The sequence below is a fragment of the Leptonychotes weddellii genome, chromosome 16, assembly GCF_054177405.1.
Source record: "Leptonychotes weddellii isolate Sample4059 chromosome 16, ASM5417740v2, whole genome shotgun sequence".
Taxonomy (NCBI): domain Eukaryota; kingdom Metazoa; phylum Chordata; class Mammalia; order Carnivora; family Phocidae; genus Leptonychotes; species Leptonychotes weddellii.
In genome coordinates this window covers 39472601-39488957 of record NC_138384.1, presented here as the reverse complement: position 1 = coordinate 39488957, position 16357 = coordinate 39472601, and the positions used below count along the sequence as shown (strand labels likewise).

General features: G+C 38.2%; 1 protein-coding gene across 8 annotated transcripts in view; it reads right to left on the bottom strand.

Annotated features, from left to right (window-relative positions):
• Positions 1-16357, bottom strand: part of ZNF573 (zinc finger protein 573) — a 35978-nt gene that overhangs the window by 6449 nt on the left and 13172 nt on the right. For 4 of the 8 annotated variants that reach the window (XM_081807469.1, XM_081807467.1, XM_081807470.1 and 1 more), the window contains 2 exons: positions 15124-15256; positions 13921-14019 (listed from right to left, as the gene is read on the bottom strand). In XM_081807469.1, coding sequence (XP_081663595.1) covers positions 13921-14019; positions 15124-15256 — 232 coding nt within the window. Of the gene's footprint in view, positions 1-7611; positions 7731-13920; positions 14020-15123; positions 15257-16357 lie in introns of those variants that run through there. The other 4 variants (XM_081807468.1, XM_081807472.1, XM_081807473.1 and 1 more) reach the window with 4 other exon arrangements.

Here is a 16357-nt window from a genome sequence, read left to right as displayed (position 1 = left end):
TGTCATCTCTAAATACCTACTATTATGATCAGGGAACCCTTAAAGAAATGTTTAATTCCAAGAACGGGACAGGGAAGATACAAGATAATTCTCACAAATCTTGGGCCAAACACGTAAGGAAAATTTAAAAGATTTACGTTTTTGTTAAAAAACACATGCTTCTGAGTATTAACTTGTGTTTGGCCAATATTGTGAAAAAAAAGAAAAAATGATTATGTTGATTAAACATAATAAGTAAATGAAAGATAGATAATGGAGGAATCAAACTGTTAGCTTAATCGAGTTTTAACATTCCAAAACTAACAGTGCAATTCAATACATGTGTCTCTTGATAGAATACACATAATCACCTATGTGATGTACTTCAGCCAAAAATATTTAATGTGAATCTCTCAGGACAGAAAATAATTCCCAATCTACAAAAATACAAAGAGTAGAGAATAAACAAATTGTATCATGGACAGTATTGAGATAAGTTCAAAAGATGGCAAATTTTGCAATTTAAGTGGCCTTGTCTCTTCAAAGTGTTAGTATCATAAATAAAGGGAATGTGTTAAATTAAGAGGGATTTCAGTGTATAATAACCAGATGGAATGCACAGTCTTGCATTGGGATACTGATTTGGACAAATCAAATTGGGCCAAATGGAGTAATAGGAATAGAATTTGGGTTTTGAAGATGCAATAAAATAAAAATGTCATAGAAACAGTAAGTAGAAAAATCACTGATAAAGAAATCAGGTTATAAAACAGTAAGACTATGGTGTCCCTTTGGTAAAAAGAAAAACATGTAGAGGCGTGTGTGTACTATATCCACTAAGGTGTTATAGTGGTAGGAGTAAGATATTTTAATATTTATTTATTTATTTTAAAGATTTTATTTATTTATTTGACAGAGAGAGAGAGACAGCAAGAGAGGGAACACAAGCAGGGGGAGTAGGAGAGGGAGAAGCAGGCTTCCCACTGAGCAGGAAGCCTGATGCGGGGCTCGATCCCAGGACCCTGGGATCATGACCTGAACCGAAGGCAGACACTTAACAACTGAGCCACCCAGGCGCCCCAAGATATTTTAATATTTAAAAAAAATCTTACCTGTCTCTATTTTCTAATTTTCTACAAAGCACATGGAAGATTGTTTAATAAGGGTTATTAATTTTGTGTTCATCTATTAACACAGCATGAAATAAACCAAATATCGACACAATCCAAAGTCTGAGTGGAACATTTAATAAAAAAATAAATATTAAATGTTTAATAATAAACATTTAATAAAGGATCTAGAACTTTGTGGCTATAAGCCAAATATTGCAGAATTCAGTTCCTTTTCAGTCACAGACAAATTACTTATAGAAATAGACCATAGGGCGCCTGGGTGGCTCAGTTGGTTAAGCGACTGCCTTCGGCTCAGGTCATGATCCCGGAGTCCCTGGATCGAGTCCCGCATCGGGCTCCCTGCTCGGCAGAGAGTCTGCTTCTCCCTCTGACCCTCCCCCCTCTCATGTGCTCTCTCTCTCTCATTCTCTCTCTCTCAAATAAATAAACAAAATCTTAAAAAAATAGACCAGAAACTGGGCTACAAAGCAAGTCTCAACAAATTTCAAAGGATCAAAATCATACAGATTATGTTGCCCGATCACAGGTTATGCTAGAAACCAACTAGATTATCAACATATATTGGGAAATTAAAAAGTGCTTGTAGTTGATCAATACACTACACAAACTGTACCCTATGATATAATAATTACAAACCTTAAAAAACAATGTTTTGACTGAAAGTTAAAGACAAAAGGAACTGCACATAAGCACTACCAAGTTAGTAAATTTGTTTCTCGTGGGGATGGATGATGGATGGTGGGAGCCAGTTTTCTCACTGTCTGAGAAAAAAAGTAACAGATAAACAGGACAAGAAGGCTAGAATGCACCCTGAAATATGGGATGGGAGTTGGAGACGTCAGTATGAGCTCATGTTTAGCTTCATGTAGATATAGACAGATAGATACTAAAACAATTACAGTTACATGTCCATATACATGTATACACACATTTATTGCCTGGTTAGGTGGTGTAGAGGGCCCAGAGGCAGGGGCATACCAACAGCAATGAGTATACCTAGCACCCCGATGTTGGTTTCTAAATACTATTTTCTAATAAAAGGAACCAGGGCTCTTAGGAGAAATGGCTGATTCTAGGACCAGGGAAGGGGAAAAAACAAAATGAATCTGAAAATCGTATCAGGAAAGAAATCCTCAAAAACCAAAAGGATAGGGATATTAATGGACACAGGAACCAATCCAAAAGAGCTATCAGTGTCCAAAGCAAAATAAAGAACATAACATGTAATTAGAACTCCAAGTATAAAATAAATATGAATGAGTCCACACTGAAATAAAGGGGGAGGAGACAAATCTTTTATACAGAATTCCAGATAAAATATATAGATTTTCTACCCTACAGAAGCTTAATCCCCAATCCTGCACCCCTACCCACAGGATGAGCTACACTTAGTGAGCTGCTTCTAAAGAATGGAGTATGAGGGGCGCCTGGGTGGCCCAGTCATTAAGCGTCTGCCTTCGGCTCAGGTCATGATCCCAGGGTCCTGGGATCAAGCCCCACATTGGGCTCCCTGCTCAGCGGGAAGCCTGCTTCTCCCTCTCCCACTCCCCCTGCTTGTGTTCCTTCTCTCACTGTGTCTCTCTCTGTCAAATAAATAAATAAAATCTTAAAAAAGTAAAAATAAAGAGTGGAGTATGGAAAAGGAAAATAGTAACTTCGGAGTGGAGAAAAGTTAACATCACCAGTGACGCCACATGGATATCATGTACCCCTCATATGATGTGATGAAAAGGACATTTCACTTCTGTTGCAGTCTTTCTAAAAAACCCCTATCTCCAGTCTAATCATGAGAAAAACAACAGACCCAGATTAGGGGGTATTCTGAAGGATACCTGGCAGGGAAATTCCAGAAAGACAAGGAAAAATGAAAAACTGTCACAAACCAGGAGACACTGGGAGACATGACAAATTAATGCAATGTGCTACCCTGACTGGAAGGATCCTGGAAGAGAAAAATGACATTAATGGAAAAACCTGTGAAATATACAAATGAAGCCAAGAGTTTAGTTAATACCAATGTTATTTTCTTAGTTTTGACAAATGCATCTTAATGATGTAAGATGTTAACAATGGTAGGAATCAGGAGAGGTATAGACAGGAAGTCTCTCTATTATCTTAGTAATTTTCCATAAATCTAGAATCAATCTAAAATAAAGTTTACTAAAAAAAATAATCACACACCACCTCTGTAGTATTCTGGGCAAAAATGTTTAACCTTATTCTAATTATAAGAAGAAAACTTCAAACCTAGAACGCAGACATTCCATAAGAAAACGAAACTGGACACTACAAAATAACCAAACTCAAAGTGAAAAAAAAGGCAGGATAACAGTAAGATAAAAATCCTAACACCCAAATGCAGTGCAGTGTATGAATCTGGAATGAATCCTGGAAATAAATCTTACAAATGGCGTTTTTTGGAAAAAGTTCAAAAATTTAAATATGGACTCTATATTAGATGGTAAGGCTGAATTGCTATGATAATAATAGTGTGACTATAGGGACGCCTGGGTGGCTCAGTCGGTTAAGCGGCTGCCTTCGGCTCAGGTCATGATCTCAGGGTCTTGGGATCGAGTCCCGCATCAGGCTCCCTGCTCTGTGGGGAGCCTGCTTCTCTCTCTCCCTCTGCTTGTGCTCTCTCTGTCAAATAAATAAAATCTTAAAAAAAAAAAATAGTGTGACTATATAGAAGAAAGCCTTTATTCTTAGGAGAGGCACACAGAAGTGTTTGAGAGGTGAAATTTAATGATTAACTGCTACTTACCATCAAGTGAGCCAAGAAGGAAGGTGCATATATAGAGAGAAAAAGGCAAAATGTTAATAACCAAAGTTAAATCTATGTGAAGGGTAATTAACTACATATGTATTTTTAATATTATCATTTGGCTTGGTAATTTTTAAAGACAAAAAGCTGGGAGAAAGAAAGAAAATAGTGAATCTAACAGTATTTTCTAAATTTCCATAGAGAAATTATTTTGAACCAAATTATAACATCTGCATCCATTTATATCTAATGTAGTTAAAGTAGAAAAAATTTATGTAACAGATTTAAATACATATGAGAAAAGAAAACCTGAAAATTGACGATCTAAACATTTATTGCAAGAAGCTAGAAAAAGAGCAACAAAATGAAAACAGATAAGATAAAAGTACTTTTAAAAGATAGTGCCCACAAATAACACAGAAGATCCACAATGCCAAATATTGTATTTTAAAGCAATGTTACTAATGTGATTCTCTCAAAACTAATAAAAGTAAAAGGAGACAGCAACAATATTCAATGCAGGAATTCCAGCTAACAGGGACCTCACTTTTGGGCCATCTACACCTCACAAATGGAGTAAAATGACATCATGAGAAAACGCCATTTGTTAATAACCTGGATGAAACACATACATCTCTACAAAACAGCCTCTACAAAATCAACAGACAGAAAACTTCAAATCTAGCATTACATAATCTGAGTGAGTTTTAATATTTTAAAAATTTTGTTTTTTAGGGGCGCCTGGGTGGCTCAGTTGGTTAGGCGACTGCCTTCGGCTCAGGTCATGATTCTGGAGTCCCGGGATCGAGTCCCGCGTTGGGCTCCCTGCTTAGCAGGGAGTCTGCTTCTCCCTCTGACCCTCCCCCCTCTCATGCTCTCTATCTCATTCTCTCTCTCAAATAAATAAATAAAATCTTTAAAAAAAAAAAAATTTTGTTTTTTAAGTAATCTCTATCCCCAACGTGGGGCTCAAATCCATGACCCTGAGGTCAAGAGTCACATGCTCTACTGACTGAGCCAGACAGGCGCCCCAAACCAAGTAAGTTTAAAAAAAACACTACAGGGGTGCCTGGGTGGCTCAGTCAGTTAAGTGCCTGACTTCAGCTCAGGTCACGATATTGGGGTCTGGGATTGAGCCCCACTTGGGCTCCCCACTCAGTGGGGAGTCCGGTTGTCCCTCCACCCCTCCCCCTGCTCGTGTTCTCTCTCTTTCTCTCCCTGAAATAAATCAATAAAATCTTTAAAAAAAAAAGTGACTGGGTGCCTGGGTGGCTCAGTCATTAAGCGTCTGCCTTCGGCTCAGGTCATGATCCCAGGGTCCTGGGATCAAGCCCCGCATTGGGCTCCCTGCTCCGCGGGAAGCCTGCTTCTCCCTCTCCCACTCCCCCTGCTTGTGTTCCCTCTCTCGCTGTCTCTCTCTCTGTCAAATAAATAAATAAAATCTTAAAAAAAAAAAAAAGTGACTCTTATTTCAGCTCAGGTCATGATCTCAGGGTTGTGAGACTGAGCTCTGTGTGGGGCTCACACGCTAGGTATGGAGCCTGCTTGAGATTCTCTTTCTCCCTCTCCCTCTGCCCCTCCCTTCCCTGCCTCTGTCTCAAAAAAAACCCCAAAAAACCAAAACTACAATGGTAACTGAAGGCCCAGATGGTTTTTCTGGCATATTTCTTCAAAAACTCTGAAAGTGGGGAGAAAGCATACATTCTCCTCAACATATTCATAAAGCCAATGTAACTGTTATATCCAACCTTAAAAAGGATAATAAAAAAGGAAGGTTACAGGCTAATCTCATTCATGAAACCTAAATAAAATATTAAAAATTCCAATCTAACAATATTGAAAAGGGATAATATATCAACACACCATGACCAGAACTAGACTTCAGAATTCAGTCAGTCAATAAATAGAATTCGACATAGAAAGAGAACAATGGAGAAAAAAAATCATATGATTATGTCAATAAATGTAGAAAGAATAATTCCTGAGAAAAATCTTAGCAATTATGTAAAACAGAACCTCTTCTCTGTGAAAAATATTATATAAACCTTTAAAAACACACTTTTTTAAAAAAAGATTTTATTTATTTGAGAGAGAGCAAGAGCAAGCAGGGAGAGGGAGTGGGATAATCAAACTCTGCACTGAGCGCAGAGCCCGACTCGGAGCTTGATCTCAGGACCCCGAGACCATGACCTGAGCTGAAATCAAGAGTCTGACACTCAATGGACTGCACCACCCAGGTGCCCCAAAAACGCATCCTTGGGGAGCCTGGCTGGCTCAGTCAAAAGAGCATGCAACTCTTGATTCTGGGTTGTGAGTTTGAGCCCCATTGGGTGTAGAGATTACATACACACATACATACATACATACATAAGCTTTTTAAAAAATAAGAAAACACACCCTTATTCTTAGGAGATGTTTGGTGAATGATTCATGGGTCAAGTCATGATACCTAAGACATGCCTTCAAATACCTCAATAAATGTGGTAAAGAGGATATGGCAAAATCTTATCAGTTGGTGATCTATGTAAATGTCATTTTCATTTTGAGGCTCTTTCAATAGTGTTGAATTTTACTTTTTTTTTTTTTTTAAGCAGGCTCCATGCCCAACATGGGGCTTGAACTCATGACCCTGAGATCAAGAGTTGTGTGCTCTACCAATTGAGCCAGCTAGGCACCCCTAATTTTACTATTTTTTTAAAAGACTTTATTTATTTGTCAGAGAGAGAGAGCACAAGCAGGGGAAGCTGCAGACAGAGGGAGAAGCAGCCTCCCTGCTGAGCAAGGAGCCCAATGCGGAACTCGATCCCAGAACCCTGGGATCATGACCTGGGCTGAAGGCAGACGCTTAACCGACTGAGCCACCCAGGCGTCCCTACCTTAATTTTACTATTGAAGAGCAAGAAGAACCAACCGCCTTTCCTGGGCAAGTGTGGGGGTTTTCTTACAGATATCGGGAACTTTTGGTATCTTGACTTTAAGATAAACTAGGATGTGGATTTTATCTAGATTTTATCTAGATCATTCCTTTGTCCTTTTTGAAGGAAATATTAGGAGAGAAGTCACAGAAGGCCATAACTGCTTTTACCCATAGAGCTAATGCTCCATAACTTGTTCCAGATCATTAAAAATGAAGGAAAACTTTCTAATTCTCTTGTAATTTTTATGAAAAAAATATTAATATCTAAACCTGATAAACGACATTAAAAGAAAATATGGGCCAAAATAACTTACGAATATCAAGAGAAAACATATAAAATATTAACAAAGAAGAATCCAAGCAAACAGGAGCTCAGGGATACTTCCACAACATAAAACACACACACACATCCTTAGTTCTAAAGCCGGTTTGTTAGGTGGGGAAACACTACAGGCATTTCTGCCAAGATCAAGAACAAATCAAGGAAGCCGACTGTCTCTGCAACTATTCAAGACTGTACTAAAGATATTAGCCATTCAATTAGACAAGATAAATCAGAGGTACAAAAGGAGGTAAAGAAGAAATAAAATTATCAAAAAAAAAATAAGATTATCACTATATCATAGATGGTGTAAGAGTATATCAGGATATAAAGTCAACTTACTAAAATCAAGGGTACCAATCTAAAACCAAAATTAAGAAAGAAATGCCATTTACAATCATACCAAAAAGAATAAAATATGTAGGAATAAATTGAAAAAAGAAGCTAAGATCTATACACTGACAATTTCAAAATATTGTGGAAAGACATTAAATACCTAAATAAAAGGAGAGACCTCTCAGGTTCATGAAAGACAATGCTGTTAAGATTGTGATGTTCCGCAAACTGATCAACAGATGCAATGCGATCCATCTCAAAATGTCAACTGCTTTTGTTGCTGAAAATGATCATATGGAAATATAGGAGACTCCAAACAGCCAAAATAATCTTGAAGGAAAAAAAAGAGAAGAACAAAGTACAGTACTCACACTTCCTGATTTCAGAACTTACTACAATGCTACAATAAATCAAGACAGTACGGTGCTGGCATAAAGACAGATACATAGATCAATGGAATATAATTCAGAGTCCAGAAATAAAATCTCCATTTATGATCAATTCATTCCTGAAAAGGGAGCCAACAAAATTCAATGGAGTCTTTTTAGCAGCAGTGAAGGAATAAGTGGATATTCATGTACAAAAGAATGAAGTTGGAACCTTACACTTTATAACACACATGAAAATTAACTCAAAGTGATCAAAGGCCTAAATGTCAGAGCTAAAACTAGTAACTTCTTAGAAAAATACACAACAGTAAATTCTTGAGACCTTGGATTACAGAATGATTTCCTAAGTATGATACCAAAATCAAAACAATAAAAGAAATCATAGAGTGTAATAGAATATTATTCAGCCAGAATAAAAGAATGAAGTTGATATTATATTGATGAATCTCAAAAACACTATGAAAGAAGCCATTCACAAAAGGCTACATGTTGTATGATTCTATGTATATAAAATACTCCTGATAGTCAAATCTATAGAAAGTAGACTAGTGGTTACCAGAGGCTGAGAGTAGGGTATAGAGAGTGACTACTAATAGGTATCAGATTTCTTTTTGGGGTGATAGAATTACATACTGGTGATGGTTGCACAAAATTGTGATTATATTAAAAAACACTGACTTGTTCCCTTTATTTTTTCAGATTTATTCATTCATTTATTTGAGAGAAAGAGAGCATGCACGAGCAGGGAGAGGGGCAGAGGGAAAGAATCTCGAGCTGACTCCCTGCTGAGCGTGGAGCCCTACACTATATAGGGCTCCATATCACTATGCTGAAATCATGACTTGAACTAATATCACTTGATCTTAGCCAAAAGGCTGAGAAGTGATGACTTGAGCCAATATCAAGAGTTGGATGGATGCTCAACCAACTGAGCCACCCAGGTGCCCCCCTGACTTGTTCAGTTTAAAAGAATGATTTTAGGGGTGCCTGGGTAGCTCAGTCGGTTGGGTGTCTGCCTTCAGCTAGGGTCATGGTCCCGGGGTCCTGGGATCGAGCCCCACGTAGGGCTCCTTGCTTGGTGGGGAGCCTGGCTTCTCCCTCTCCCTCTGTCTGCTGTTTCCCCTGCTTTTACTTGCGCTCTGCCTCTCATCTCTCTCTCTGTGTCAAATAAATGAATAAAATCTTTTAAAAAAAAAAAGAATGATTTTATGTTATGTAAATTATGTATCAATAAACCTGTTGAAAAAATTAAGTCTTCCTATTGGAAAACCATAACTAGGTAAAGGACAAAACGGTAGAAAAAAGGTAATTTATAACAGTAAAGAACATGATTAAGTATTTAGGGAAAATTAATAAACAGTATAAAGATCTCAGTTCTTCCTAAATTAATCTGTAAATTTAGTGCAATTCAAATAAAATACCAATAAGCTTTCCATGGAGTTAGAAAAGTTAATAATAGAGTTTACATGGAAAAACAAACATTCAAAAATAGGCAGAAAAACATTGAAAATCTAAAAAGGGTGACTAGCCTTAACAAACATTAAAATGCGCTACAATATAACTGTAATAAAAGCAATGTGGTAGTGGTGCATGGATCCACAAATAGAATAGAAGAGAAAGCCCAGAAATAGACCCAAGAATATATGGAAATTTATTATATAATGAAGGTGACATTTCATTTTTTTAAAGATTTTATTTATTTGACAGAGAGACACAGTGAGAGAAGAAACACAAGCAGGGGGAGTGGGAGAGGGAGAAGCAGGCTTCCTGCTGAGCAGGGAGCCCGATGCGGGGCTCGATCCCAGGACCCCGGGACCACGACCCGAGCCGAAGGCAGACACCTAACAATTGAGCCACCCAGGTGCCCCAAAGGTGGCATTTCAAATGAAGGGAGCAAAGATGGATGTTTAAATGAATGGTGTTGGGACAACTGGGGTAGCCATGTGGGAAAAGATTTCATTAGATCCATACCTTACTTTATACATAAGAATAAACTCCAAATGGATTAGGGATTTAAATGTAAAATATAAAATCATACATGTGATAGAAGAAAAGATGTATATTTATCTTTAACCTTGAGATAGCTTCTAACCAAGACACAAAATTCAGAGATAATAAGAATGATGAATTTGACTATATTAAAAAATAAACTGCCATGGGACGCCTGGGTGGCTCAGTCGGCTAAGCATCTGCCTTCAGCTCAGGTCATGATCCCAGGGTCCTGGGATCGAGTCCCGCATTGGGCTCCCTGCTCAGCGGGAAGCCTGCTTCTCCTTCTGCCTCTGTCGCTCTCCCTGCTTGTGCTGTCTCTTTCTCTCTGACAAATAAATAAAATCTTAAAAAAAATAAAAAATAAAAAAAATAATAAACTGCCATAATCAAAATAACAAAAAAAAATTGAGAAACTGGGAGAAAATATTTACAACATACACTTCAGACAAAAGGCTAATACTCCTAATATATAAAAACACTCTTAAAAATTGAGGGATGGGGCGCCTCGGTGGCACAGTTAGTTAAGCAGCTGCCTTCGGCTCAGGTCATGATCCCAGTGTTCTGGGATCGAGCCCCCCATCAGGCTCCCTGCTCAGCGGGGAGTCTGCTTCTCCCTCTGCCCTTCACCCTGCTTGTGCTCTCTCTCACTTGCTCACTGTCTCTCAAATAAATAAATAAAATCTTTAAAAAAAAATTGAGGGACAAATGATAAAAAGCCAGATAGAAAAATGGGGGAGACACACAACCCCAATACTCATGAAATAGAGAGAATTGGCTCTTAAACATATGAAAAAAATTTTCACTCACAGAGAAAATGCAAATTGAAACAACGAGATACCATTTCTCACCTATCAGGTTTGTAAAAAATTAAAAGTATAACAGTACATTCTGTTGTTTTTATTGAAGAGTATTTCTTTTTTAAAAAAAATATTTATTTATTTGACAGAGAAAGAGAGAGCATAAGCAGGGGGAGTGGCAGGCAGCGGGAGAAGCAGGCTCCCCACTGAGCAAGGAACCCAATGCGGGACTTGACTCCAGGACCCTGAACCGAAGGCAGATGTTTAACCGACTGAGCCACCCAGGTGGCCCCCAAGCCTCAAAATTCTTACCTAATTTCCATGAATTTTCCACTGTTGTATCTTGATCTTCATCCAATCCTAATCACATTGAAAGACTGGCCTTAAACCAAACTTCCAATTGTCAATAACATCCATCCTTGCATTTCCTCCTTTGAAATACTACCAAAGCTCTTTATAGGTGGTGTTTTCCTTTACCACAGTAAGCAATAAGCTCAGTTCTGTCTGATATTTAGGGAGCCAGCATTCGATACTGAAAACAGATTACGTATACAAGACTGTCCAGAAAGCTGTCTTGCCAAAATATATATTATATAATATATATTTTAATATATGTTTAAATCTTAAAATATATTTATATATTTAAATTTTATATAGTAAATATATTTAAATTATATGTAAATATTTATGTATATATTTATATATTATATGATATAATATCATTATATATAGATAATCTAAATCTCATTATGCTTCTTGATCCCACTACTTATTTAGAGGATACAGAGAGGGGCGCCGGGGTGGCTCAGTCGTTAAGCGACTGCCTTCTGCTCAGGTCATGATTCCAGGGTCCTGGGATCGAGCCCCGCATTGGGCTCCCTGCTCCATGGGAAGCCTGCTTCTCCCTCTCCCACTCCCCCTGCTTGTGTTCCCTCTCTTGCTATCTCTCTCTCTGTCAAATAAATAAATAAAATCTTTAGAGCATATAGAGAAGTCAGAAAACAAGTTTAAGTAAATCTCAAAATGGCATCAGCAAAACAGAATGGAGGATGTTCCTTCAGCAAATAAATGGTTAAGAACAAAAGAGATGAAGAGGAAACTTAGAGATTAAAGAAGTTTTTAAAAGCATATAAAGAGAAATACGTCAATCAGAGAAAGACATGTATCATATGACCTCACTGATATGAGGAATTCCTAATCTCAGGAAACAAACTGAGGGTTGCTGGAGTGGTGGGGGGTGGAGGGATGGGGCGGCTGGGTGATAGACATTGGGGAGGGAATGTGCTACGGTGAGCGCTGTGAATTGTGCAAGACTGTTGAATCACAGACCTGTACCTCTGAAACAAATAATACGTTACATGTTAAAAAAAAAAAAAAGAAGAAGAAGAAGAAGATGATAGCAGGAGGGGAAGAATGAAGAGGGGGAAATCGGAGGGGGAGACGAACCATGAGAGATGATGGACTCTGAAAAACAAACTGAGGGTTCTAGAGGGGAGGGGGGTGGGAGGATGGGTTAGCCTGGTGATGGGTATTAAAGAGGGCACGTTCTGCATGGAGCACTGGGTGTTATACATAAACAACGAATCATGGAACACTACATCAAAAACTAATGATGTAATGTATGGTGATTAACATAACAATAAAAATTTTTTAAAAAGCATATAAAGACATTGGAGGGAGAAAAAAGGGAAGGAACTGATTTCCATTAAAATCAGAAGACTGGTTACACTTAGCAGGGGGAGAAGATTGTGATTGGGTGTGGACATGTGAAGGGCTTCAGGGTGGACTAGAAAGCTTTCCTCATTTGGAAAGACTGGCTGAAAGGTATAAAATAAGTTTTTGCATTATTATTAAAACCTTTCTGTGACTTGAAATTATTTCAGAATAAGAAGTTAAGAAAAAAAGTTTTAATTCCTAACGTGGGTGTTTAACGCATTTAACTCATTGAGCTAGACATGTGCTTAATGCGGCTCTCTGTATTTGACTAACATTTTTTAAAAAATGGTTTAAAATTAAAAATTTAAAAACAGATAACATAATTGATTCTAATACTTATTATTCCTTTTTTTTTTTTTTAAAGATTTTATTTATTTGACAGAGAGAGACACAGCGAGAGAGGGAACACAAGCAGGGCAGGTGGGAGAGGGAGAAGCCGGCTTCCCGCTGAACAGGGAGCCCGACGCAGGGCTCGATCCTAGGACCTTGGGATCATGACCTGAGCCAAAGGCAGACGCTTAACGACTGAGCCACCCAGGCACCCCAATACTTATTATTCCTAATGATTCAAATCTAATAAAACCTCATATGAGCTGATTCCTCCTAACAGTTGTGGCTGCGTTACTTATTACTCTCTCCTGAGGCCTTCTATTCTGGTCTACGATGGTGCTCCTCAAACTCACAAAGCTCTCTCTGGCCCCCTTCCCTCCAGTCTCCTCATCCCTTTCTCCCTGCCCCAGCCACTCCTGAGCCTTCCAAGCTGTTCATTTAGGTTGGAACATTCTTCCCAGACAAACACATGTCCTGGGCCCTTATGTCAGGTCCCCTCTCAAATGTTACCACCTCAGAAAAGTCATCCGCAACTACCTTATCTAAAATGGCCCCATTTCTGCTTACTTTCCATCATTCCATTGCCCAATATTATTTATCTATTTAGCTGTTTACTGTTTTTTTTTTTTTAAAGATTTTATTTATTTATTTGAGAGAGAGAGAATGAGAGACAGAGAGCACGAGAGGGAAGAGGGCAGAGGGAGAAGCAGACCCCCCGCTGAGCAGGGAGCCCGACACGGGACTCGATCCCGGGACTCCAGGATCATGACCCGAGCCGAAGGCAGTCGCCTAACCAACTGAGCCACCCAGGCGCCCTTAGCTGTTTACTGTTATCCTCACTCTAGTACAATGTAAATTCCACGAGAGCAGGGACCTTATAAGTCTTGTTCACTATCACTGCATTGATATATGTGTGTGTGTGCAAAAGGGGAGATAGAGAACAGTTGAATCCAATGTACAGATAAAATATTGCACGAATGAAAAATGAGATTCCCTGTCACTGAAAATGGGTTTGAAATATAAGGAAAGAAGATGAATGGCAAATGGCGTAAAGTTGAAGTTTCTTCTATAGCTCATGTTGAGACCTTGATTTCCTCCCCACGTCACAAGCCCATGCTCTTGGCATCACCAAGTCTTGGTACCTTGGAGGGCTTTACAAATACCACAGAGATGTACTCCTTCCCCTTACCACATAGGCTGCTACCAGCTCTGATGGCTTCTCTTTGCCTTCCTTGCCCTCCTTACCTGTGTACTGTCTTTGTGTTTCTTCCCTCAAAATCATCCAGGGCTCTTTTCCTTGCTCCAATAAGTCAACCACATCTGGCTTAGAAATGGAATGTCCTGCTTACAAGAAAAAAAAATGCCACATGGTACAGAAATAAAAACAGAACTCACAAAATCTTTAGCTTTGCTTAAATTTGTCATGAAATCAAGATTAAATGTTAATGATACAGACTTCAGATAATAGAAGGATGAGATGATTTAAGGAACCAGGCAGGTATGATGAAATTTTATTCTAATTTAAACTCATATAGACTCTTTCTCTTAAGAGAAAATTGAACAAAGTGACTGAAAAGGTTAACAATGTTTGAGGACACTCATTGGAGCTAAGGGCGTGTGCACAAATTCTTTCTCCTCTAATGTTTACCAACCTTGTGACTTTGAGGAAACCATTTCAACACACTGCTCCCCAATGTTGGCAAGTAAAATCGGTATGATAATACTATTATTGCGTGGTTATTTGATGATTAAATTTGTATGCATGTATATATATTCCTCTCACCCCTGCTTCCCAGGAAGAGTATCATAATTGGGACAGAATGCCAATTAAAATTATTTTATTTCCTTAAGAGGAAAACAAGAAGCATCCTCATTCATTTGTAAAATATTCATTCAATTATAAATGTCATGCTCATGAATTGTAACTTTCGACCATAAATCATATAAAATTCGTTGCAGGAAATGAAATGTGTACCCTTCAGTTTTAAATGAATATTGTTTATCCAGTCCACCACTATAGAAGTTATAGAGCTCTTCTCACAGCTACAGCCAATCACAAATCTTCATCTAACTATTGCCCTGCAGGTGGATCAGAGGATGACCCAGCAAATCCACAGCAATATTCAGCCTGAACACAATGGGAAACAAGGCTTCTTGGACAACAGCTATATATGGAATAAATATAAGGAATTTTTGTCCAGCCCCATGGGAAGTAAGGAAGGGAGGCAATGACAGGAAGGGCGAGAGGCAGATGTGAACATCACCAAAAGAGGAAATGACCATGGTTGGTGGCAGAGGCATTCACAAACTGACAGACCTCAAACCTCCCTCTGGGAATAAGAAAAAGAAATTCAGCTTACATCTTGAAAGACAGCTTTGAAATTCCCTGTGTTGAAAGTCAACATACCACAGAGCACATTCTAAATTTCTCGTGGCAAATGAACTTACCCAATGAGACCAAGTTTCTATAGTTCTCCAACATCACATCCCTGTACAAGTCCCTCTGAATAGGGTCCAGGTATTCCCACTCCTGCCGAGAGAAGTCTATGGCCACATCCCTGAATGTCACTAATTCCTGAAACTGCAAACCCATGTAGTATGAAATTGGAAAACATTTTCAAGATGGTAAAGACAGGAGATTACAGGAATGAATTAAAGAAAGGGAGTGATATAGTACAAATGGACTAGAAAATCAAAGCCAATGTCTACATATTCCTGAAGAATCCTATTGCTACAGACAAGTCTTTGTAGGTTGTGGGCCATCACAAAAACTCAGACCTACTGGGGAATGGATAAGATTAAAGTTTTTTTCCTATTCAATAAAGTATAATGCACAATCATGTAGTCAGCTAGCTGCATGATGTATAAATTCTCAAAAAAACACCAGGTTCTAAATTATTTTTCCTTCAGAGTTAAACAAAGATGGGATTTGCCTCCCATATTGAATATAAAAATTTCTGTATTAAGTAAAAGCTTTTGAAAAAAGTTGACATTTCTATAGGCATTCAGTTCATCCTTTGTCAGAACACATCATAAACATTTTTCTTTGTTTTGACAAATAAATTCTGGATGTCACAATCCATTTTATTATAGATATCTCAGACTTAATCCATTCCTGACATTTATATACCTGGTTGGACAAAATTTCAAAGGTCTTCATCAATTCTAGAAATTAACACATTTATACTCCTTAGGATAAATTCTCATTCATTGTCATCTTTCATCAGTTACTCAAATTTTTGTTTCTAACTGTATACTGATGAAGGATGGGAGCCATAATCAAATAGATGTCACCCAAATTCATCAGATCACATTCAACCACAAAATAGATATATTTGTCTCTCAATAATTCCTTAGAAAGATGCATGACCCAAATGTTTCCAATCATTCTACAGTGCTCAAGAACATGAGATACCATCATATACTAAGACTAAGACCAACTGATACCAATATCCATCTCATCTGCCTAGAAAATTCAGGTCTGTGGAGAATTTGAAAGTCTACCTGTGGTAATTAAATGGGACCAACACCTCTAACTCATCAAACCAGAGACCTATAAAGGAAACTCAAATATTTCCTTCACGGGACTTCACTCCTTTACTGCTCTATCAGAGCCTTTGATTGAAGACTAAGCATAGAAGTGGACTGAGTAAATTGGATGATAAATAAAAAACTGGATAAC